Source organism: Bos grunniens, chromosome 22 (genome assembly GCF_055505025.1).
Source record: "Bos grunniens cultivar Pamir isolate PY7600 chromosome 22, Bosgru_T2T1.0, whole genome shotgun sequence".
NCBI classification, from domain to species: Eukaryota; Metazoa; Chordata; class Mammalia; order Artiodactyla; family Bovidae; genus Bos; species Bos grunniens.
Window position 1 is genome coordinate 6,933,207 of NC_141186.1, and position 26,324 is coordinate 6,959,530.

At 46.0% G+C, this 26,324-nt stretch overlaps 1 protein-coding gene across 2 annotated transcripts in view; it reads left to right on the forward strand.

The window, feature by feature from the left end:
- Positions 1 to 25,965, forward strand: part of GPD1L (glycerol-3-phosphate dehydrogenase 1 like) — a 63,840-nt gene extending 37,875 nt beyond the window's left edge. The window contains exons 5-8 of one of the 2 annotated variants that reach the window (XM_086365659.1): positions 5,978 to 6,090; positions 15,203 to 15,436; positions 15,816 to 15,922; positions 23,162 to 25,965. In XM_086365659.1, coding sequence (XP_086221785.1) covers positions 5,978 to 6,090; positions 15,203 to 15,436; positions 15,816 to 15,922; positions 23,162 to 23,258 — 551 coding nt within the window. In that variant the 3' untranslated portion in view covers positions 23,259 to 25,965. Of the gene's footprint in view, positions 1 to 5,977; positions 6,091 to 15,202; positions 15,437 to 15,815; positions 15,923 to 16,702; positions 16,826 to 23,161 lie in introns of those variants that run through there. The other variant, XM_086365660.1, reaches the window with a different exon arrangement.
- The last annotated feature ends 359 nt before the right edge of the window (positions 25,966 to 26,324 follow it).

Below are 26,324 nucleotides of genomic sequence, written 5' to 3' on the forward strand. Positions count from 1 at the left end.
CTCTAAGAAAAAATATCTTCCTTGGGACATGAAAGGGTAATATATGGGACATAACAGAACCATATGTATGTTGTCTGTGACCTCTGTGGAAACGTGCCTGAATTCCCACCTGGAAGTGATTGGAACAGTGGGGCCAAGGTCACTGGGGGATGTTTGGTTTTTGTGGTATATGTGGCAGGATCTCTGGGGTGAGACAGTGCACTAAGTCGTGTCCGACTCTTGCGACCCCATGGACTGTAGCCTGCCAGGCTCCTCTGTCTATGGGATTCTCCAGGCAAGAATACTGGAGTGGGAGAGGTGGAGAAGGAAATGGCAACCCACTCCAGTATTCTTGCCTGGAGAATCCCATGGACAGAGGTGCTTGGTGGGTTACAGTCTTCAGGGTCATGAAAGAGTTGGACACTACTGAAGCAACTAAGCACTAAAGAAAATTCAAACAGTACAAGAAGGTATGAAATTAGAATTAAGACCTACTCCCTCTTCTCAAAGGAAATCATTGTCGGTAGTTCCTAAGTATCCTTCCATAAAAAAAAAATGCATATGTATGCTAGGCTGTGCTAGGTTTTATTCTTTTCTTTATTCTTTTAGTTCTTTTATTCATCTATGATTTTAATGTAGCCTGTGAAACTGTTATGTAATGACTTTAATTTTTCAAAAATAATTATTAGCTACTTTTTCCAGCTTAGTCCTATTTGCTAGTAATCAATTTGCTAGTTATTTGGTTGGGATTGGCCAGTTAACCCCAGTCATTCTGTAGGGTTGAGACAGACTTCATCTCCAAATTTAAACTAATAGATTTTGGCTAGGATTTCTGCCTGCCTCTTAGCCTTGTTATAGGAAAGCTCCCATGTGGGTGCATCAGACTTATTTACTTTGTAAAGACAGATAAACGCACGGAAGTCACATCTGTTTCTCTGGCTTCTGTTTACACATTGCTTCTGCTGCCTTCTGTGGGTTGGACCATGACTGGCAAGAGTGATCTGAATTAAATTAGATAAAATACTCAGCGAGATAGAACAGGAAAGTGATATTTTCTAAATTTTCTTATATAACCTGAATTTAATCAACAGGAAATATTAAACAAGGCCAAAGGAAGGGACATGGTACAAAACAACTGGCCCACAGTTTTTTTGGGGGGGCAGCACCTTGTCACATATGAAATCTTAGTTTCCCAGCCAAGGATCAAACCCTCGCCCCCTGCATTTGGAAGCCCAGAGTCTTAACCACCTGACCGCCAGGGAAGTCCCACAACTGGCCCACACTCTTGAAAAATGTCAGTGTCCTAGGAGACATTGCAAGTCTAAAGGAGAAGTCTAGAGGGACCTGGCCACAAAGTGCAGTTCAGGATCCTGGGCTGGATCCCGGCTGCCGTGAAAGCAACCTGGGGACGTGGGTCAAACAGGCACTGTGAGCCATGGTGCCCCCTGGTGGTGAGAGCCTCCTTTGTGGGAATGACTTCACAGAGTTTGAGCTGTCTGTCAGTTGTGGTGCTAAATGTCAAGGATGCATAAGCCCCTTCTTTGTGGAAGGAGCTTCTTAGTACACAAACAGTAGAGAATTATGGACTGAGATGTGGGATGTGATCAGATCAGATCAGTCGCTCAGTCGTGTCCGACTCTTTGCGACCCCATGAATCGCAGCACGCCAGGCCTCCCTGTCCGTCACCAACTCCCAGAGTTCACTCAGACTCACGTCCATCGAGTCAGTGATGCCATCCAGCCACATCTCATCCTCTGTCATCCCCTTCTCCTCCTGCCCCCAATCCCTCCCAGCATCAGAGTCTTTTCCAATGAGTCAACTCTTCCCATGAGGTGGCCAAAGTACTGGAGTTTCAGCTTTAGCATCATTCCTTCCAAAGAAATTCCAGGGCTGATCTCCTTCAGAATGGACTGGTTGGATCTCCTTATAGTCCAAGGGACTCTCAAGAGTCTTCTCCAACACCACAGTTCAAAAGCATCAATTCTTCGGCACTCAGCCTTCTTCACAGTCCAACTCTCACATCCATACATGACCACAGGAAAAACCATAGCCTTGACTAGATGGACCTTTGTTGGCAAAGTAATGTCTCTGCTTTTGAATATGCTATCTAGGTTGGTCATAACTTTCCTTCCAAGGAGTAAGCGTCTTTTAATTTCATAGCTGCAGTCACCATCTGCAGTGATTTTGGAGCCCAGAAAAATAAAGTCTGACACTGTTTCCACTGTTTCCCCATCTATTTCCCATGAAGTGGTGGGACTGGATGCCATGATCTTCGTTTTCTGAATGTTGAGCTTTAAGCCAACTTTTTCACTCTCCACTTTCACTTTCATCAAGAGACTTTTGAGTTCCTCTTCACTTTATGCCATAAGGGTGGTGTCATCTGCATATCTGAGGTTATTGATGTTTCTCCCGGCAATCTTGATTCCAGTTTGTGTTTCTTCCAGTCCAGCGCTTCTCATGATGGGATGTGAAGGAGTCTTATTAAATAGGTTGATTATCTCCAAAATTTTGTGTGGAAGAGAAGGGGGATTTTCCTGTCTTTTGGTTCATATTGAGTTTGACAAGCCCTTCCACATGGCTGATGGGCATTCCCTGTTCTGGATCACATGTCCTGGGTCCCTTCTTGCCTCATCACTGCCTAAGACATTGATCGTAATAATAATACGGTCAATGCTTTCCCATGACTCAGAAGATTTAAAAATTTAAAGGGTAAACATTTGATGGCGTTTGCAGCAACACGATTGGACCGAGAGATGATCATACTAAGTGAAGTAAGTCGGACCGAGAAAGAGAAATATCATTTGATATCAGTTACAGGTAGAGTCTAACATATGACACAAGTGAACTTATTTATAAAATGGAAACAGACTCACGGACATAGAAAACCATGGTCACCAAAGGGAAAAGGGGTGGGGAAGGGATAAATTAGGAGGTTGGGTTCAGCATATACACACTGTTATATAAAATTGGTAAACAATAAGGTCCTACTGTATAGCACGGGGAACTAGAGTCACTATCCTGTAATAAACCATAATGGAAGAGAATAAAATAAATAAAAGCGCGTTTGAGAGAATGTGAGACTCCTGTAAATCAAGCTCACGTCTCTAATGAACCCCGTGCGTAATTTGCAGCATGGAGGCACCAGCAGATGCCACCTTGTATCGGTGGCAGATGGAGAATGCTCTGCTCCCCTCCGCGTGTCCAGTTACTCGGAGCTGCTGCTGGCTCCATCCAAGTAGCTTAGAGGGAGTGGGGGCCTGTCTGTGCTGCTCGTGAGCCCCCTTCGAGTTGCAGGCACCTGGCAGTGGCCCGTGGTGAGGGACAGAAGAGAAAGACCATGAATGCATCGTGGTGTGGCTCTGGGGCTGCTTTACCCAACCCAGGTGATGAGACAGTGCTGCTGGTCTGGAGGGCTGTTTATAAAAGGAAGAGGACAGTTTGCTCAGACAGAGGATATTTCTAATATTTGGACGAACGAGCATTCAGCTAAATGACATCATAGCAGTGGCCTGTAGAACAGAAAATGTTTCTGAGTATCCGATGTAGCTGTCTTAAACATTTTATGATGGAAAATGTCCTTAAACCAAACAAAAGTAGAGAGAACTGTATTAGGACCCCACACTGCCCGTCTTTAGTAATGATTAACTGCTGGCTGGCCTTATTCATCTGTTTCCCACCCTCTCTCTCTCTACTCGTCTCTGAACTTTGTTTGTTCATTTTATTTTTTGGCATGCAGGATCTTAGTTCCCCGACCAGAGATCAAACCCACACCCCATCCATTGGAAAGGTGAAATTTTAACCACTGGACCACTGGGGAAGGCCTCCCCTGGATCATTTTGATATTATATTACTCCAAGTGTAATTTTGTTGAATATCCTGTGGGGTTTTTTTTCCTGCAGTGGAAGACTGTGGCTCTAATTGTAATGTGTTTGTTGCTTCTCTCTTCCTGCCCCTGAGTGGAGCACAGCATAGAGAGAGGTCGTGTAGGTCCTGGAGCTAGAGCATCCAGGTTAGAATTTGGGCTCTGCCTCTTACTAGCTGTGTGACCGAGGGCAACTCAGTAAACCTCTTTGGGGCCTCCTGTGTGTGAGTGGGGCAAGTCAATCATAGGCACGTAAATATCACTATCCCGTTGTGATTATATAGACCTTTGTGTGCTTGTTGTAACTAATAGGCAGTTTGCACACCTCATTCTTCTTTAACCTCATGACAGTGCTGAATGTGCCATAGTGTTTTACTCATGAGGTTAGAGATCACATCAGAGGTTTTCAAACTTGTCTGCCCATTGAAGACACTAGGAGAGTGTCGGAAATTAGTGATGCCTGCTTGACCCCAGAGCTTGTGATTTAATGGATGATGGGGTGTGGCTGGCCTTTGGTGTTTTTAAAGATCTCCCGGTGATTGTAATGTGCAGACAAGCTTGGGAGACAAGCTCAGGAAACTCAAGGCTAGAAGAGCCCAAGTGCTGTGGTCCCTGGAGGAGCTTTCTGCCAGCTCTGTGTGGAGAACATGACGTGGGAGCCAGGGCCGAGCTGGCGAATTTTATCGTCCTGATTTCCAGAGCTGAGCGCCATCCCTCACCCCACCAACCAGAGCAGATCTCACATCAGGCTCTATGTGTAAAGTTTTAGTTTTGTTTTGAACTGAAAGTCTCTATAAATAGAAAAGTAACATGTGAAAAGTACTGATCCTCCACATCATTCCAGGCATGGTCCCAATGGGGAGCAGAAATAAGGAGCCTTTGAATGCATTTCCATCCTCCACCAATTGAGTCACTGAACATGTTTGTTGATGTTGTATCAGTTCTCTGTTGCCATAGTGGTGCTAAGTAACAAATAATCCTGAATTCTTAGTGGCATCCAAAATAAGCAGAGCTGACACATCTGTGGGTCCACTGGGAGGCAGTGCTGTGCTCCTTCTTATCTTCTTGTGGGGTCTAGCAGGCCAGCTGGGTGTGTTCCCACAGTGAAGGCAGATGGACATGGGAGCCAGCCCATGGTTCACCAGCATGGTGAAGCCCATGCTGCACAAATGGGCTTCAAATTCTGCTGTGTCAGGTCTGGTCCCATGAGCCAAAGCCAGTCATGTAACTGGCTCAGGTGGTAAAGAATCCGTCCACAATGCAGAAGACTCGGGTTCGATCCCCGGGTCAGGCAGATCCCCTGGAGAAGGGAATGGCTACCCACTCCAGTATTCTTGCCTGGAGAACCCCATGGACAGAGGAGCCTGGCAGGCTGAGTCCACGACTAACACTTTCACTTTCACCAAAGCCAGTCATGTGACTGACCCCAAGGGTGGGGAAGTTGTCTCATCCACTGAGTCCAGGCACATCCTGAGGTTAGTCCTAGCATTGGTGGAAAGGGAGGTACTTTTGTGGAGGGAGCCTCTAAGTGTTTATGGTAGGAAACAGTTGCAACACTTTTAGATCTCAAACAATAGAAAGACACTTAGATAAAATATTAGGCATGTATGCAATAAAATACAAAGCAGCCATTTGTTAATAAAATAATGTAGAAAATATAGGATATCACTGAAAATTATTCCTGCCGTAAATAGGAGAAAGCTGATTGTGAAATCCACATTATGTTCTCAATTGAGAAAAACTATGTATATTTCAATTTTGGTAAGTTAGAGATATATGTCAAATTGTTGATTTTATCTGTGGTGGGATTGTGGAATATTTTTCTGTTTCTAGTCCTGTGACTATGAAATTTCCTATCAGGAACATATGTCACTTTTGTAATGAGAAAAAGGTCTTTTTAAAAAGATTTTTTATTGGCTTAAAAAAATTTTTTTTTTAAATTTTGGGTCACACCCCAGGGCATGAGGGGATCTTAGTTGCCCAACCAGGAATGGACCTGTGCGCCCTGCATTGAGTGCGCGGAGTCTTAACACAGGACCACCAGGGAAGTCCAAAACTCATTTTAAACTGTGTTAGATGCGAAAGTTAAGACGAGAGGCCATTATTAATTTCCTGTTTTTTCTAACCTTTCAATAGGCAGCAAGATAATGGAGAACGGCCTTCTCTTCAAAGAACTTCTACAGACCCCAAATTTTCGAATTACAGTGGTGGATGATGCAGACACGGTTGAGCTGTGTGGTGCCCTGAAGGTAAAGCAGCCCTGTCGTTTCTGCTTACGGGAGGCATCCTCACGCAGGGCCACTGCCAGCGTCATTGCACCCCATGCTAAGAATGAGCTCTGTGTTCTGCGCTCGTACTTCTGGGGAGAATAGTGAATTGGCAGCCTTGTCTGTCATTTCCCGCTCGGCCCCAGCCTTTCCTGGGTGGTTAGATTTCCTCTCGCAGTTATGGCAGGCTTCTGTTTGTAAATCTGGGAGCACTGTGCTAGTTTGTTCTCTGGGAAGTGGACGGCATGAACATTTGGAAAGCCAGGGGCATACTCTGATTGTAGAGTCTTACCTGGAAGCCAAGTATTCTATAATTCCTACATTTCTCCTATGTGTTTTCTTGAGCAGGAAGAGGAACTTGGTCACTCTGGATGATCTATTGGTTTGATGGTATGGTTGGTTGTTGTTTTTAAAGAAGAAAAAACAATCTGCTGCAGGCAGGTTTTTCTAAGAATAGCTTAATCTTTGCCTGTAAAGGGAAAAGATCAGATTAAAGAGGCAGCTTCTGTGTCGTCTAGTGACTTGAGAGAGTCAAGGGAAATTTCCATGTTTGGACTTGGGCTCCTGACTTGTAACCCTCTGCCTTTAAAAGTTGTGGTCAGGGAACTTGACCTGACCACAATGGACCACAAAATGTGGAACCACATTTCCTAGTGGTCCAGTGGTTAAGACTTCTCCTTCTACTGCAGAGGGTACAGGTTCATTCCCTGGTGGGAGAGCTAAGATCCCGCATGCTTTGCAGCCAGAAAACCAAAAATAAACAACAGGAGCAATATTGTAACAAATGCAATAAAAACGTTAAAAATGGTCCACGTGAAAAAAAAATCTCAGAAGGAAGTCATGATTGGGGTTCCTCTCTGTCCTGACAGTGGGCAGTAGCCAACAGGGCTGTAACATCTGTACATTCTCCCCTTGGAAGCAGAGCTGCCTGAGCTGCCATATCAAAAACAAGGGAAAATACAGAGCTTCCCTGTGAATGAGTCACTTTTGAGTCATTTCTTTTGTAGCAGAAGCTACTTTGCAAGAATTTGAGCACCGAGGGAAGGAAATTAATCTGACGTTCGCCTTACTTTGTCAGGTGAAAATTGCAAAGATCAAAAGAATGCAGGGAGACCCGTCCATAGGGCACCTTCTCAGGCTCTCTGCAAATTGTACGTCTTTTCTTCTAGTAATAATTTAAAACCACTTAATGTCGCGTGTGTATGTGTAGTCACGTCTCCATACAATGAGAGTTTTAAAAATTGAAGCCAACGAAAGACTTGGGACCCCAGGCAGCCCGCGTTCATCTTTCCAAATGCTGGCAGGGAATTCTCACTTTGCACGCAGCCTGTTATACATTGAAGATGCTGGCTTTGGCTGCATTCTTTATTATTGTTGGGTGAGGTTTTTATGCGTTTTTAATAGACCTTCATTAAACTAATGGGTGGTCTCACTGCTCAGCACGGCCCATGTGCTCCAAAACGGTCATGAAGTGACTGGGTTTTATTTTGGGTGGTGGATGGAGAAGCTCTGAAAACCCACCCAGAACAAAGGTGCAGGGGAAGAGGGTGGGAGAGAAGAAAGAGTCTAGATTGAGGGCCCTGGAGAAGCTTCTGCGGGCGGAACCATGTGCTGGCCCTGCTTGTGAACTGCACGGCTTTTCAGTTCTGTTGGCAAGAAGCCTCCTGCTACCATGACAGGGTGGTTCGTTGGGGGCAGCGGTAGATGGGGATTGAGAACCATTTATCGTCCTGCCCCTGGCTTTCCTTTCAACCAGGAGTGGTTACCATCATTCCTGCCAGCCTGCATCAGAGCTGGGAGCTTTAAAAACTGAGAGGCAGGTTCTTGGGCAGTAACTGAGGCTAACCATCCCATCGGATCGATAAGGAGGCAGAGCGCCAAAGAGTGAATGACTCAAATGTAGCAAATACTAGCTCGGTCAGAACGTGAACGTGGGTTTGAAGAATCCGTCTGGGGTTCTGTGGTTACTCTGGATGACCTGACTTTTCTCGTTTGTGTCCAGGCGGTTGAATGAAATGAAGTCCTCTCTTGCTAGAGCCTGCCCAGCAAGGGTACATGGGCCTATTTTTCCTTAATTACATAATTAATAGTTTTGTTTTCTTCCTGATTATACCTCTCTGTAGTATTCTTCCATACTACAGAGAGGTGTAGAGAAGAAAGTGAAAATGACTAATGATCTCTGCATCCTGAGATAATTGCTGTTAATGATTGTTATCTACCCTTCCAGTCTTTTTAGTAAGCACAAGTATGTCCATGTCCCCTGTTTTAAAACAAGTGCATCTTACTTTTCAAGTAGTTTATGTTTTACCTTTTTAAAAAAGTTTTTTGAACTATAGTTGGTTTGCAGTGTTGTGTTTATTTCTGCTAAACAGCAAAGTGAGTCAGTTATACACATATAATCATTCTTTTTTGGATGTTTTACTTTTTTCACATTAACAATCTTTAGTCATGTTGTCTATTCTAAAAAAGTTTTCAAGTACACTTTTTTCATGCTCAAAAACGTGAGGGCGTTTGAGGTACCAAAAAAGAAAAAAAGGGCGAAGTGGGGTGGGGAGAGAAAGAAAGATAACAGCTCCCTACAATGTTGAAAGAAAAGGAACATTCAAAGGAATTATACAAAATCATTTTGTACCAGTGCATCTTACACCCTTCAGAACGTCCTTCATCTCTTAGCTACATTAATCTCTTAATTGGTAAGTGAGTATTCTTTTTTAAATATCACCTTTATTTAGGGAGGCCTGGCGTGCTGCAGTCCATGGGGTCAGAAAGATTCAGACACGACTGAGTGACTGAACCGAACTTATTTAAGCAAAATCCATGTACATTAAACGGTGTTGATTTAAATACATGATACAATAGGTTTTAACAGTTGGGTATATACACCCTGAACTTCATCACTCAAATACATTTCCATCACCCCAGGCAACTCCATAAGTGTCTTTATACTTTACTCCTCCCTCCCAAACCAGCAGCCACCATCTGCTTTTGTTCACTGTAGAATTTTTATAATACGCATATACAGTATGTACTCCTCTGTGTCTGGCTTCTTTCCGTTGGGGTGTATTTTTTAATGTAACTTTTAAGATGTTCTTCATACAGAAAAGTATAAAAATCATAAGTATTTAGCTCAACCTGTTATTTTTAATAAATGGTTTATCAAGATTGTTTCATTAACAGAGACCCAAAATAATAGGGACTGAACAAGATAGAACTTTCTTTCTTGTGCAGAAATCCTAATTCCATATGAATATTCCACTCCACAGAATTCTCAGGGACCCAGGCTCCCTCCAGCTCATGAGAGATGACCCTTGTCCTCATGTTCTAAGATGGTGACCAGGGCTCCAACCATCACATCTGCCTTCTAGGCAACAGGATGAAAAAAGAAACAAAGACAAAGGGCACGGGACAGCTGTCTTTTAAGGCATTCTGGGGAGTTTCAGTGTAACATTTGGCTTTATTTTTTATTTTTTTGGCCATACCCTGTGGCATGTGGAATCTTAGCTCCCTGACCAGGGATTGAACCCACACCCCCTGCAAGGGAAGACAGAGTCTTAATAACCACTGACTGCCAAGGAAGTCCCTGGCTTCATCTTAATAGGCAGTTAGTACTTAATTGTGGAAAAGGCAATGGCACCCCACTCCAGGACTCTTGCCTGGAAAATCCCATGGATGGAGGAGCCTGGTGGGCTGCAGTCCATGGGGTCGCTAAGAGTCAGACACGACTAAGCAATTTCCCTTTCACTTTTCACTTTCATGCACTGGAGAAGGAAATGGCAACCCACTCCAGTGTTTTTGCCTGGAGAATCCCAGGGACAGGGGAGCCTGGTGGGCGGCCGTCTATGGGGTCGCACAGAGTCGGACATGACTGAAGTGACTTAGCAGCAGCAGCAGCAGCAGCAGCAGTAGCAACAGCAGCAGTACTTAATTGTACTCCCTGCTGCAAGGGAGGTTGAGAATTTTTCCACCCCCCTGGGAAAAATACATTTGCATGAAAATCAGGGACTCAGGCTCTAGAAGAGGAGAGTATTTTGGGAGAGACACCCATCACCTCTGCCGCAGATGCGCAGTGTTCTCTGCAGGGCTGTCTGTACTGAGGCTCACCACCCTAGCTGTAGGGTGTGTGGGTTTCCTCCAGGCCTTTGGCTGTGATGAATGTGCTGTGGGTCAGTCTGGTACCCAGTTTCTAGCCAAGGCTCCAGCTAGCACCTAGTAGCATATGTGGCTGTTTTCATTTACATGCAAATTAAAACTCTTTTAAAAAATTCAAAATTCTGTTTCAGAGTCACAGTAGCAGCATTTCAGACTCAGTAGTCACATGAGTCTCGTGAGTCTCAAGGTCTAGTGGCCACTCTGTTGGACAAGCAGGTATCAAACGTACCTCTCGTCAGGGTGCCCAACCTGTGGGGCTGAGTGTGGACTTGACCTTGGACCTCCTGGACATCTCAGATGGGTGACCTTACTCAGGGCTTGACCTACAAACCACAGGTGATACCTTGCCTGCAGTTAGTTAGCCTCCACTCTGCAGGTTTCCTCTAGGATAGATGCACTTGGAGGTGACCTTGGGAAGAGTCAGATGGACTCAGAAAATTCTGACTTGGGTTTCAGTGGGGCAGTTCTTCTGAGGTGGTGGGAGTGTTTGCATAATCTGCAGGTAGCGTGGGCTGCTCCTCCAGTTTTACAGTTTGGGTGGAAACAAAAGACAGTGAGCCCCGTCGACCCGCTGTGATGCAGGATTGCAAAGACAACAGGTCAGGAAGGGTGCCTCTGAGTGTTGCCACCCCCCGGGGAATGGGCAAGGGCTTCAGCACGTCTGTCTTCTGAAAATCACAGTATTTTTAGCTCTAGAATACTTTAAAGCAGATTTGAATGCACAGCAGATTATGATAAATTTCACAGCTGAGCGATCTCAGAGTACATCTGCTTGGCTGCTATTCACACACAATCTGACTGCCTCAGTGTGTTTATTTTTCTTTTGACAGTGATAAGTGGTAGGGGAGAGAGGGAAGATTTCAAGATCCATCTTAAGGTGATTAAACTGGCCCTGGGTCCCCTGAGGAGGGAGGGGTTGACTCTGCAGTGGCCCTCTGCTCCCCGAGGTGGGGAGGTCAGACGTCCAGGGGAAACTGGGAAGTGGTCCCTACCTGTGTGTCCCCAGACCACAGAGGGGGGACACTCTCCTCTGCCTTTTCTCTGAGCAGAAGGTCAGAAGCACTGTTTGGCAGCTAAGGACTCATCCATACAGCTCCTCCTTGGATGCCTCCAGTGACCAAGAGCTCACCCCTTCGCCTCAGTATTTCCTGTTGATTGGGGTCAGCTCTTCCTATTAGAAAGTTCAGATCTTGCTGTCCTAGCCCCTCTGTGTGTTCCACTTGCTGGCTGGAGCAGCCTCGTGTGATCTGCTCCCAGGAGAGATGACGGAGCCAGGCTGTCAGGGTTCGAAACCCAGCTCCTGACTGGTCCTGACTGTGGGACCTTGGGCGAGCTCCTTTACCCCGGGTGCCCAAGGGTCCTCACCTCACATTATACATAGTAACAGAACCTGCCTTGTAGGAGTGTTGTGAAGATTAAATGAGTTAATAATATAGGAAGTACTTAGAAACAGTTCATTAAGGGAAGCTGTTGTTGTTTTTACTATTCTTTCCCATAAATTTTTTGTCCTCCCAGGCCTCCCCCTTTTACCTCCCAAGTCTCTCTGCAGGCCTGGGAGGCAGCCCTTTTTTTTTTTTTTTAAATACTTTTTTTTTTCCAATCCTGCCACACAGCATGCAAGATCTTGGTTCTTCAACCGGGAATTGAACCCAGGCCCCAGCAGTGACAGCACCAAGTCCTAACCACTGGACCATCAGAGAATTCCCAGGGGGCAGTTCTCTTTGATATCTGGTTGCAGGGGTGTCTCAGGAAGGTCTCTCAGACCCCAAGATTGGTGGGAATGGCCAGGCCACGGTGGCCACACCGTGGGAGGAGCAGAGTCAGGGGAACAGTGGGCTTGTGAAGCCAGGCCCTGGGGGCATGTCCCAACCATGTCAGTCACCAGAGGGATGTTCTTGGCAAGCCGTTGACCCTGGGAACCAGCTAAAGTGTAGTGTTAGTCTCTTAGTTGTGTCCGACTCTTTGCAACCCTGTGGACTGCAGCCCACCAGGCTCGTCTGTCCGTGGAGTTCTCCAGGCAAGACTACTGGAGTGGGTTGCCATTCCCTTCTCCAGGGGATCTTCCCAACCTAGGGGTCAGACTCATCTTTCCTGCATCGCAAATGGATCTTTTATCATTTGAACCAGCTAAGGGGACAGACACACACTTGCTGGGGTTGCCAGTGAGAATTCAGATGAGACCGCATGGGCGGTGGCCTGGTGGGCTCGCTGTAGGCACTTTGTAAGTAGTCTTTCTCTCCTCTGAGTACAGGAACCCTTTGCTGAAAGGAAGTCCCTGCTTTCTCCCCTCCAGTCCATACACGTTGGCTGGAACTGGTTTGTCCAGTGACTCCCATGGGTTGTGTCATGAGGAAAGGGGGGACACCAGGGGCACAGCCCAGGAAGCGTCAGAGAGCCATTGTAGCAGTCTAACCACCTGGAACCTAGGCCTGGGCACATTGCCATGGTAACTTCCATAAAACCATTTGGTGGGCTCTTCCAACAGCTGGCCTCATGGCCTCTGTGGTCATTCCCCCTGCACGTCCTTAGGTTTCTCTGCTGCCCTAGGGCCTTCCTGCTGTCAGCAGTCCCAGGGCAGGGCCACAGTTGAGCCAGCTTCCCTGGAGGAATGCCACCACCAGAAGGGCCTTGAGAGATCTTACCCAAGCACCGAATTTAACAACCGAGGCCAAGAAGGTTCAGAGAGGTGGAGTGATTATCCCAGGGTCACCCAGCAGCCAAGCAGACTGAGGACCAGAGGCCCTCTGGAAGTCGTGCCTGTGCGTCTCCCATCTCACCGTGGCTTCCTCCATCGGGCTGCCATGGCAGGAAGGGTGGCACAGGCAGTGCAGTCTGAGGGTCACAACCGCTCCCTGGTGGCAACTTTCAGCCCCAAGCACCCGCTGCGTGTGCAGCCTTGGGAGGGGAGACTGACCCCTGGCTGGGCGTGCTTGGCATCTGGCAACATTGTGTGCAGAGAGGAGAGGAGAGGCAGAGATGCTGATAGCAAACTGGGAGATGTTCCTCAGCGCCGCCGACTTGAGATGGAACAGCTGGACCTTTTAGAGGGGACACTGGGCAGAGACCAGAAGCCGCGGAACACCCAGGGCTGGGCCCAAACAGGTGAACGGAGGAGAAATGGGCTTATTTTCTTTTAGCTTATTTCCCATTTGTTACTAACTGGATTCATATTTTAAGATCTCTTAAGGCACAAATCCCTATACAGGCATCAGGCATTATGGAAAAAAATGCTTGTGTGATTAGATGGAGACAGAATACTTGCATTTTTCCTGCATTGAGTGTTTTTGAAGAGGAAGCTGGTAATGTAGAAAGGGCCAGAAACCTGAGGGCTCGACCAGTGTCCCAGAGGAGTGTCCCCCACTACCACACAGGCGTATGTGACTGTCTGGTTTTACATAGGATCTGAGACCCAGCTCAGATGCCACCTCCTCTGTGCAGGCTTCCCTGCTTTGTAATGAAACTTCTCTACATATTCTGATCCTTCTGTCTCTTGATGTGCTTTACTGTCTTTTCCCAATGATACTGTCAACTCCTTGAGAGCAAGCTCTGCGTCTGTCTTTTCAACTTCCCCACCCTACCCCCACCCCAGGGCAGCCTCCGCCCCTCCAGGGCCCAGCGGGGCTTCCCACAGCCCCTGCTCAGTACACGTGAGTTGAACTGACACCTGGCCTTCATTGCCTCTTATGGAATAACATCACTTTCTGCTGAGCATCACAGTGACTTGTGCACACATTTTATTTCCCTGTTAAGTCGGGAGTGGTTAACTTTTTCCAGAAGAGCCTCTTAGAAAATGTGGATCTTGCAGACCGTATGAGTCTCTGCATGACTACTCAGATCCATTGACAGCACAAAGGCAACCACAGACGATGCGTTACTGAACAGGGGTGCCGAGTTTCCAGTACTGTGTGACTTACAAAAGCAGTCATTTGGCCCTGATTGGCTGATCCTCGAACTAGGCGATCAGCTTCTGAAGAGGCAGGTCTGTGTCCAAGCTGCCTGGCGTCCAGCAGAGAGCAACACAATAAGCCAGCGCTTCACCATTGCTAATTTAGGGATTATCAAATGAAACAAAAGGCGGAAACTTGATCTACACATAGGCATCCGTCGTTACCCAGTACTTCTACCCCAAGGATGCTCACAACAAAAATGCCTGCCTGGGGTCACCAGAGGCCACGTACCTAGTGTCATAGCAGGGCTATTTGCAGTGGCTCCAAACTGGAAACTACCCCAGTGCCAACCCCCTGAAGCGGTGAATTGCATTGATTTTGCACAGTGGAATACAGTGTGGCAATGGAAATAAATGTGTCCCGCGTTAAAATACGGCTGAATCTCACAAATGTGATGTGGGACTGAGACAGAGAAGATAGACACAAAGGATTATATCCTGTATGATTCTACTCACATAGTGTTAGGACAGGGAAAGTAAATGTGTGCCATTAGAAGTCAGGAGAGCAGTGACCTTTGGTGCTGGGGTGACTCGGTGGGGGCGCTGAAGGGGGCTTTCTGGGGTACCGGTTACCTTCTGTTCCTTGATCAGGATGCTGGTTACATGATTGTGTCGTTTGTGAAACTTCATCGAGCCCTGCACTTATGACTTGACTACTTTTCTTTCAGTGTTATAGTTGGATAAAGCCTTTGATTTATTTAAAAAAAAAAAAAAAAAAGTCTGTACTTTAACTGGAGATGCCTCTGCGCCATTCCCTTTCTCTGGCGGATGCTTCCCTCTGAGTCCAGGCTCCAGAGTGCGCTGGGCTGTTTGCCCCGTGAATGGGAGCGGCTCCCTCCTTCCTTCTCTCTCAGAGTACAAGAGTGGAACCCTGGGTCCTGTGGGACCCGGGGAAGCTGGCCGGCATCCCTGCCTCTGCTCGTCCCCGCCTCCCCCTCACTCTCTCCCGCAGTGTGCGTGTGAATGATGGCATCTCCCCGCTTCTTGTCTCCTCCCCAGAACATCGTGGCCGTAGGCGCCGGGTTCTGTGACGGCCTCCTCTGTGGCGACAACACGAAAGCTGCCGTCATCCGCCTGGGGCTCATGGAGATGATTGCCTTCGCCCGGATCTTCTGCAAAGGCCAGGTGTCCACGGCCACGTTCCTGGAGAGCTGCGGCGTGGCCGATCTCATCACCACCTGCTACGGGGGCCGGAACCGCAAGGTGGCCGAGGCCTTCGCCAGGACTGGCAAGGTAACCCGGGGTTGGGGGATCCCGGGCTGGGGAAGAGCCGCTGTTCAGGGCACGGAGGCTGTGTGTGCGGGGCTTGTCCTGCCCACCCCTACCTGCCTTCACTCACAAGTGCTTCAGTGCTACGCCCTCTACCTTGTGTGTTATTCCCTTTCCTTGGCCTGCTGCTCCCCTCCCCTTACCCTGCTTTTAAAATAAGTGATGCCTTAGGGACTTTCCTGACATTCCAGTGGTTAAGACTGGAGCTTCCACTGCAGCGGGCATGGGGAGGAACGGGTTGGGGAACTAAGATCCCACATGCCATGCGGCACTGCCAAAAAAAATTTTTTTTAAGTGATGCTCTAGATGTTACAGGAGGTTATGTTCATTCATTGTTTTTAAGACCATCGAAGAACTGGAGAAGGAGATGCTGAATGGACAGAAGCTGCAAGGACCTCAGACTTCAGCCGAGGTGTACCGCATCCTCAAACAGAAGGGGCTGCTCGACAAGTAAGTGCCCCGTTTTCCGTGAGGCCAGAGGATCAATTGTCATTCTGCTCGCTGATGAGCGCAGTCCGTGCTTGACTCAGGCATTTGCCAGGCAGGGACAGGAAGTTAGCAGAGCAGTGCTGACCTTCCTGCGTTGTGAGGGTCTACGGCAGGAAACGTCTGCCTGCCCTGAAAACAGGCATTTACCCAAAGTCCGAAATGAGGGAGGGGAAATGAGCGCTGTTAGGCACAGTATCAGGTTGGCCAAAAAGTTCACTCGGGTTTTTCCATCAGCGGAAAATCCCAAGCTAACATTTTGGCCAACCCAAGACAAAATAGGAGTTTGAGATTCTGGCTTGCCCTGTCAGGTATTTGGTAAGAGTTACGTGGGTTTTCCCGGAGAAGGCAATGGCACCCGACTCCAGTACTCTTGCCTGGAAAATCCTATGGACGGAGGAGCCTGGTAGGCTGCAGTCCATGGGGTCGCTAGGAGTTGGACACGACTGAGTGACTTCACTTTCACTTTTCACTTTCATTCATTGGAGAAGGAAATGGCAACCCACTCCAGTGTTCTTGCCTGGAGAATCCCAGGGACGGGGGAGCCTTGTGGGCTGCCGTCTATGGGTCGCACAGAGTCAGACACAACTGAAGCGACTTAGCAGCAGCAGCAGCAGCACATGGGTTTTCCAGGTCATTCAGGGGTAAAGAATCTGGCTGCCAAGCAGGAGACCTGGTTCGATCCCTGGGTGGGAAAGATCCCCTGGAGTAGGAAATGGCAACCCGCTCCATTATTCTTGCCAGGAAAGAATGGACAGAGAAGCCTGGCGAGCTACAGTCCATGGAGTCTCAAAAGAGTCGGCATGACTTAAAGCATGACTTAACATGACTTAAAACGTGTCATATATTTTTAATTAAAAATTTTAAATAAAGGTTACTTTGTCCTTTTAATAAAAAGATCACTCTTGTTAATGAAATGTCAAGCAATTCAGAAAAAAAGGAAGGACGAGTCCCCCTGGGACTCTAGCACCGGAGGCGTCCTGTGTTAAGGTGCGATGAGGAACCTTGCAGTCTCCTCGCCTTTCAGGTGTGCCCATCCATACTCTGCTTTAAAAGGAAAAAGTACCATCTGTGTGCAGCCAAGATCAAACCCTAGGATCCCAGGACATCACACAGACAGGCTAGGGTCCAGTCCTTTGATAGGATTCCAAATTGACATGTTGGCCGGTGTGAGTCTGTGTGCCCCTCTAACTGCAGGACGATACAGGCTGGAACAGGTGTTCTGGGATCAGTACCTGCCTGTTTAAAAGCAGATGTAACCAAGCAGGAGAAACTGCTTCTCCGTAGTCATGTCCCATTTCCTTCTGATTAGAAGTTGGTGATGGACAGGGAGACCTGGCGTGCTGCGGTTCATGGGGTCATGAAGAGTCAGATACGACTGAGCGACTGAACTGAGCTGAAATGGACCATGTCCTGCCTGTGTTGAATGAGGTCGCAGTTGGGTTGGGGTCCCTGCCCTTCTCCCAGGCTGAATGTCGAGTCCCTCAGTAGTTTGGGTGGAGCTTAAGTCCTGCCATTCTCACTTGGCGCCACCTCTTACCCAGATTTCTTTCTCTGCCATTCCAGCCATCATCACCCTGGTCTTCCTTCATTTCCTACTCCCTTCCCTGCTGTAGAAAGAGTGTTGTGGGGGAGGCCAGTGGCCTTATGGCTTGCCAGCTGTGTGGTCTTAGGCAGGTCATGTTTTTAGCTTTTCTGTGCCTTTTATCTACAAACTCAAACTGGTAGACCAGATGACTGCCGTGGTTACCTCTAACTCAGAGACCTCTTGTTCTTTGAGAATGAGATTCACAGTCCTTAGATTGGCATTGCAGTCCAGTTACCAACTTGGCTTCTAACAGCACGTCCTGTGAGCCCTGTTTAGTGGAAGTGGACCTCTCTTGCCCCAAGCGCCTCTGTCTCAGACTGCTGTGTGTCTTTGCTGGCAGTTTGACCTGCCTGGACACCCCCTTCATGAGCATCTCAACCATCACGGCCCATGAGCCAGCCTGGGTGTGTCCTTAGAGAACCTTTTCCATACCCTGTAGACTTAAATCACTTCCCGTACTTTGAAATTACTTTTTAGAGCAGCGGTCAGCCAACTTTTTGTGCAGAGAATCACATCACAAAATTTCCCCTTTGTAGACCACACACAGGCCTCTGCCTATATAGTCTTTGTTTCCTTTAATAGCCCTTTAAAAATGTAAAAATAATTCTTAGCTTGCAGGTGGGGCAAAAACAGGTCACAGGCAAGACTTGTACTTCTGGCCGTGGTTTGCCACATCCCTGGTTTAGACACTATTGCTGCTAATGTGTTGCTGCCAAACTTACAATTTTACTTTGATTTTTCAAGTCTGGGAGGGGGACCATGCTTCTGGGACAAAAAAACGTTGCAATCATACCAAAAGGCGCACAAGGAAAAGTGGGCCCTGATCCCCACCACAGACAGAAGCCGCTTTCTCAGGGTTCATTGAGCTTTCCACACGGTGCTTCCATGTGTGACCGTGACAGACTCCACAGTCTGCTCTGTCCCTTTTCTTCACTTCAGGCGCCAAGTGAGAAGTTGGAAGATTGTTCAACATCTGCACCCAGAGGTCTCATTTACTGTCTGCAGAACATTCCACAGTGTGGGAGAACCTCTGTTTATTAACCAGTCTCCCCTTGATAAATGTTAAAGCTGTCTGGGTTTCAATGCTGTCGTGAAATTTGCTTTCTTCAGTGTCCTTCTGCCTGTCTTTACGGCCACGTGCGAGTATCGGGCGTTTGTCTGCTTGGGCTCCAGAGGTAAAATGCCTCAGACAGAGTGGCTCACACAACAGAAATGTCTTCTCACAGTTCTGGAGGCCGGAAGTCAGATATCTATCTGCAGGATTGACCTCTCCGAAGAGTCTCTCCTCAACCTGTAGGTGGCGTCTTACCCCCGTGTCTTCTGGTGTCTGTCCCAGTCTCCTTATAAGGGTACCAGCCATATTGGCTTAGGGCCCATCTTAATGAACCCTGTTCACTTAATTTCCTCTTTAAGTGCACCATCTCTAAATACAGTCATTCTGAGGTGCTGGGGCATTGGGTGAATTGAGGGGGCTGGGGTACAGTCAGCTGGTAACAGTGCTGTAAAGGGCTGGGGCCTCGTTTATGTATACTACTACACATCTCTGTGCCTCAAGGATGTCTCAGATGGTAAAGAACCTGCCTGCAATGCGGAAGACCCAGCTTCGATCCCTGGGTCTGGAAGATCCCCTGGAGAAGTAAATGGCAACCCGATCCAGTATTTTTGCCTGGAGAATTCTGTGGTCAGAGGAGCCTGACGGTCCAGGGGGTCACAAAGAGTCAGACACGCCTAGCGACTAACACACGTGCATCTCTGCCTTGTTGAGGCCTGAAGCATCTAAGCCCTCAGTCTCCATTAGTGGGATAGTTGATCGATAGGTTTATGTCCATTTTTTAATGAAACATTGTCTTTGGTCTTCCTTTCCCTTTTTGTTATTTTAAAATTTATTTTTTTGTTTAGCTATGCCAGATCTCAGTTGCAGCATGTGGGAGCTTTAGGGATCTTTAGTTGCAGCATGTGGAATCTAGTTACCTGACCAGGGTTCGAACCCAGGCCCCCCTCCATTGGGAGTGTGGAGTCTTAACCACTGGACCACTAGGGAAGACCTTCACTTTTTTTTTTAACTAGTTTATTTTTTGGAAGTATAGTTGCTCTGCAACATTGTATGTTCAGTTCAGTTCAGTCGCTCAATCGTGTCTGACTCTTTGCGACCCCATGAATCGCAGCACGCCAGGCCTCCCTGTCCATCACCAACTCCCGGAGTTCACCCAGACTCACGTCCATCGAGTCAGTGATGCTATCCAGCCATCTCATCCTCTGTCATCCCCTTCTCCTTCTGCCCCCAATCCCGTATACAATATAGTGATTAACAACTTTTAAAGTTTATACTCCATTTACAGTTATTATAAAATATTGGCTATATTTCTCACGTTGCAAAATATATCCATGTAACTTACTGAATTCTTAACAATTTGTACACCCGCCATTCTTCTACCTCTATCTCGCCCCTCCCTGCTTCCCTCTCCCCACTGGTAACCACTAATTTCTTCTCTATATGTGAGTCTGCATCTTTTTGGTTATATTCATTAATATTCTTTTTAATGGCTGAGTAGTATTCCATTGTTTCTGTGTACCAAATCTTCTTTATCCATTCATCTGTTGATGGCTGTTTAGCTTGCTTCCATATTTTAGCAGTTGTAAATAATGCTGCTATGAATATTGGGGTGCACGTACCTTTTCAAATTAGTGCTTTTGTTTTTTTCAGATATATGCCCAGGAGTGGGATTGCTGGGACATAAGGCAGTTGTGTTTTTAGTGTTTTGAGAAACCTCCTTACTGTTTTCCACAGTGACTACACACGATTTAATCCCCACTAACGGTGTAGTAAGGTTCCCTTTTCTCCACATTCGTGCCAACATTTGTTATTTGTGTTCTTTTTCATGATGGCCATTCTGACAACCATGAGGTTATGTCCCTTTTGCCTTGCATTTCTCTGATGATTAGTGATGTTGAACATCTTTTCCTGTGCCTGTTGGCCATCTGGATTTCCTCTTTGGAAGAATATCTATTCTGTTCTTAGGCCCATTTTGTAATCGTGTTGTTTGTTTCCTGATGTTGAGTTGTATGAGCTAGTCGTATCATTTACAAATATGTTCTCCTATCCGGTAGGCTGTCTTTGTTCTGTTAATGGTTTCCATGTCCTCCTTTCGCTTTTTACCTTCTTTAGAGAGTTCCTCAAACTGATCTAACTGGCTTTATAGTCTTTTATTTTATTTTTGGATGTCATGTGGTCCTGAAATAAGTCTTTTTTTAAAAAAAAAGATTTTACTTTTGAGCTGCGGCGGGGCTTCACTGCTGCATGCAGGCTTTTCCTAGTTGTTGCAAACAGGGGCTGCTCTTCGTTGGGGTCCTCGGGCTTGTCCTCGTGGCGGCGTCTCCTGTCGCAGAGCACAGGCTTTAGGTGCGCGGGCATCAGTCGTACCACTCGGGCTCAGTAGTCGTCACTCAAGGGCTCCGTAGTTGTGCACAGGCTTAGTTGCTCCACAGCACGTGGGATCCTTCCAGACCAGGGATTGAACTGGTGTCCCTTACGTTGCAAGGTAGATTGCTAACCACTGGACCACCTGGAAAGCCCATAACATTTTAAATGATAGAAAATAGCATTTAGATGGGCGTTATAGCCTAGTGGTTTGGTGTTAGCTAGAAAAATCAGAAACTGTGCCTCAGTTTCCTCATATATAGAATAGGGATAATATTATCTACCTTATAGTGTGGTTGTGAGGTTAAACAAGTTACTTGTCAATAGAAATGTAGCCCCCCTGCTCCGTATGACTTGTCATCATCTCATCTGCAGAACACATTTTGAAAATGCTAGTTGTGAACATTGGGAGTGCTTTTGGCTTCACGAGCAACAGCCAATTAAAACACCTTGAACAATACAGTTATTTTTCTCACATAACAGATTCCAGAGGTAGATGTTATTGGTGTTGTCTCAGTGTCTCTGGGTTAGAATCTTAGTGATCCTGTTGGCCGTTCCTTAAAGCCTCAAGGTGGCTGCAGCAGCTCCAGGCATCACATACTCACAACTGTACTCAGCAGCATGGAGCAAGGGTGGTCTAGCAGATATTTTTGTCCAGTGCCTCTCAAGGAGAGAAAGATCTTCCCCAGAAACCCTCCCAGATGTATTCTGTCTTGCTGGCTAGAACTTTCTTCCTTGTCCAATTCTGGTGTGAAAGAAAGGCTGAGATAGGGTATTCCCAACCTCAGTAAGGAGAGAAGGGGTTGGGAATGGCTTTGGGTGGTACTCATCACCTGCCACTCTGCGTGAGGAACATGCAAGTTGTTCTCATCATAGGAACAGGAAAGTTAAGTCATGGAAGGACAAAGGAAGGAGTTAAAATCTCCTGGCATTAACTCCCATTCACAAGAATTCATTCGACAGACACTCACTAAGCACCTGCCTCTTGCTGCACTGGGCCAGGCCGTTTTGATGCAGAGGTGAGCAAAACTAGGCTTAGGGCCTGTCCTTTTGGATAGCCTAGAACCCTTGGTTGCGATGTGGCTGCATTTACAAGCTGCTGTTTATTACACACATCATGTATCAGGTGTTGTATTTTCCACCTCACACGTAAAGTCACTTAATAAAACAATCCTGAGTGTCCAGTCCCATTCTGCAGATGAGCAAAGGGACAGAGGGGTTGTGAAACTTGCCCAAAGTTAATAGGCTGTGAAGTCAAAGATTTTATTAAGTCTAGCTGACTGAAAAATGCCAGAACATTCTGCACCTTAAAAAACCCACAGTGACAGACTGTCATAAAGACATGTAACCTATCAGCACTGTTTCCTGTTCTTAAATCACGTTATCACTGTAGAATGCTTAACTAGATAACTTTCAGAATGGTTTTTAAGATTCTTGTGATTCAGTGTGTATGGGTTTGAAAGCCTGTTGACATTACTTAGTTATTTCCTTAGTGATTTCTGCATTTAAAAAAATAGATACTTACCAAGTGAGCTAGCAGTACCCTGGGATAATGTTACCTTTTCTTATAGTGGATTAGTAGCCCACTCCTTCGTTCCCTCATCCATTTCAAACTGTCATTTATACCTGTGTTCGCATCTTAGAAGAAACAGCAGGATAAATTCCGCTTCCCACGTGAGATCAGCATTTTGCTAATCGTGAGTCCCCTTGTTGATTCTTGTGGGAGTGTTCCAGGCCTCCATTGTTTATGGTGCTGTGTGGGCTGCCTCGTCTTCATCCTTGGATGATTCGTTTCAGAGAAGTGAGAGCAGTACCTCCCTACAATTTAAAATTTATTCTCCAACCTTTTAAAATTAGTGACATAAACCTGAATCCATTCCAGATTTGGTCAAGAGCCTGAGCCACAACTCTTGATGTCGGTGACCACAGATCACCCTGTAAAGAGTACCCCTGGACAGGTCTGTAGACAGCACACTCCAAGCAACCAGAGGATGGTTTAGGTTGTACCAGGTTCTTATAGCCACAGTGTAGAGGCTCCCTGCAGACCACATAAGGAAGGGATGTGAAGGAGGGTGCTTTGTTTTCCAATAGTAGCGTGCTAGTCTGCAGTCTGTTAGGCAGGACAGAAAGACTGGTTGGTTCTGTGAGGTAGATCAGATGGCTTAACTTGTCTTCCCATCCTCTTTCCTCCAATCAGGTTTCCATTGTTCACTGCAGTGTACCAGATCTGCTATGAAGGCCGGCCCGTTCAAGAGATGTTGTCTTGTCTCCAGAGCCATCCAGAGCATATATAGAGTGAATCATGCAACCTATCAGGAAACGGCCTGCCTTTTGTATCAGACATTTAGAATGGTGGAAACCAGGACTTGGCAACAAAGATGTATGCTTGACTGTCATCCCATCGTGGATGTGTATGAATTTTTACCAAGTTCACTTTTGAATTGCAAGATGAAGTTCATTGGCTAAGATGTAACCGGGCAACATCTAGACGCACATATGTGACCATGTGAGTGTGTGTTCCTTTCTCATTCTATGGATGTTTCTATGAACCAAAATTAAAGGCCCTTTTTAAAAAATCACTTTTGAAATTTTCCCACCGAGGTAGCATACAAGATTGGAACTATCGCAGCTAAAAGTTTTGAGTTTCACCAAAGGATTTTTTTCCCTCATTCTCCAGGTTAAAATGTAACAAGCATTATTAACATGGCAGAGTAGATGAGTGAGGGGGTTCAAAGATCAACATACTGTAATTTAAACACTATCTCAGAGCCAGCATAATTAACTACTTCAATTGTGGGTTGATCTTTTTTTTAAAGTAATTACATATTTTGATTAGGTAATCCACTCATCTGTATATTCCACTCATTGCAGTTTTCTGCACTTTTAGCCTCTTTTCTCTTTGTTAGCCACCAGAATGTACTTGGCTAAAGGCACAGCAGTGGCGGAAGGCCAAGAACTCACCTGGGATGTTCCTGCTGCGTTCTGATTAGCTACCGTGGTGTCATGCTTCTTGTCAGGTTGTACTTTCGTTCACACATTTCCTGTAAGCCTCACAGATCCCCTGAAAGGGGGCAGCTGTTACTCTTCTTCTAAGGTACAGTCTCCGTGCCTGGTCATCTGACGAGAAGGGCCAGATCCAGAGGCTCAGCCGTCACTGGCCTGGTTTGAACTCCCGATGATTGGTCGTAGCAGATGCTGTCCCCAGGCTTTCTTGAGGGCGTGGGCAGCTTTCTGCAGTTGAGGCTTGTATGGGTCCTTGTCTAGAAGGATTCACTCCGTGTGGACCTCACTCCATTCGCTCCACTTGGAGTCTCTTGGAAACATAGGTTCCCAGGTCCCTCCCCGACCCCAGCCTCTGAAGTGAGGTCTTGTATCTCTGTCTTGACATGCCTTCTGTGTGTTTCAATGCTGTCTACTGTCTGAGAACCACTACTGTAGAAAATTTATTATTTAGATTAGCCTTTCTCAAACCACGTTCCACAGGAAACCAGTGTCCCAGGATCCAGTAGTGGTCCTGGTGTTCCCTGGCAAGATCCAGTGAGTTTGGGAAAAGCCATGTCTGTACACCCCTCCTGAAGGGATAGACTGTGTGTTCATAGAACATGCTTATTTAACCCGGCAAGTCCCAGACAGATTACGCAGATTTTTTTTTTTTTGGCAAGGAAACTTACCAAAGTTTCCAAGGAACACTATTCCAGACTGAGGCAACCACAGGACAGTGCAAGTATATTCACTGTCTGCGAGAAATGAGAATGAATGACTGCCTGTGGTATTGTTCATTCGCACCTTTATATAAAGTTCAGGTCTGCCACAGTCTTCGCTGAAGCTTTAAGGCGACACTTTCAGGTACAGCCAAGTGGATGTCAACTTCGCTGAAACGCACACTGTGTGGACTAAGTGCTTTTAATTCTAGAATTAGAACGGAAATTACTGTATCTTTGTAAATGTGATTGGATTCAAGATAGCACTGCGGTTACCTTACATGGTAGTGAATGAGTGTTAAGGAAATGTATGAATGTCTTTTACATTTTCATGGATTTTCAGTCACTTCGAGATCTTGACCTTTTTTATTTTCCAGCTTGGGATTTTTTTCCCCTTCTATATCTGGGATGATTGTAAACTAGATTTTTTTTTTGGTGGGAATTTTAAAAACTTCTATACATAGAAGAATACGAAAGCACACAAAATGCTATGTTTCATCGATTTTAGTGCCACTGTTAATCAACTTTTGCTTGTCTCATAATTAATCTTTTTAAAAGTTTGTACATAAGTAACAAAGTTACTTTTTAAGATACATAAAGGGCTGTAAGCTAATCGTGGTGTCTGTCAAGTAGCATCATCAGATGTGAGGATTCGGATTTTTGTCTTGTGTATGTTCTTCATCTGCACTCAGCTTCCGACTCTGGGTTTTGTACTTGAGTGTTTTTTCTTTAAAAATGCCTTCTCACCCTTCTCAAGTCTTCTGACTGTACCTTTTGAACATACTTATGATATTCTGCACATATAGAAAAAGGTAAATTTTATATAAGTTTATGCTTTGCTAACTGTAGATATTTATTACTCTACGAGTTATATATTTTTATAACCACCTGTGGTCCATCATTTATTTTAATTCACCTTTCTTACTACTAATTATGGTAATTTGGGAGGGAGACATCTAGAAAAGAAGCTTAATTTATATTGTATCAGCCAAATCTGTGAATGTAAAAACTACACTGTTGCCTTGCGATAATCCAGCCTACTATAATGTGGAACAATATCCATCCTAGCAGGTGGAATTAAGCTAAACTCCTTCTGGTTTTTATTTAAGTCTTAGCTATCATGTGGCCCCATGGCATCGGCCCAGGGAGTGATGAGATGCCTCTGTACCAAGGAATCTTCGGTTTCTTCCACTAGCTCTTATCTAAGAGCCTTTTACCTACACATGTACTACGTTTGTTTACAGACTGTAGGTGGATATGATTTAAAAGCTTGATTTAATAAAAATTGAATCCCCCCAAACCTGTGCTACTGATCCTATTTTTTTTAAATCAGCTTATGTGATGGTTTTATTTGTTTAGGTAGTCTCTTTTATTTCTCTCCCCAAATTGTGTTACCTTGACAACAATAAAAAGGCAAATTTTAAAAGAAGGGCTTCATCTCTAACGTGTTCCTCAAAAACACATCTGCCTCCATTTGTCGATGGGTGTTCCTTTCCATTGCTTGCTGATATTTTTATGGAATTACAAGCATAGGATGGAGGCCTTCTCCTTCCACCCATTCGGTGGATTAAATGTGAGGGTGAAAGGTTGTTGCTGAACCATAGAAGATGCTGGGATTCTTGGCCTCCGGAGGAGAAGAATTCAATGCAGGGCCAGAAG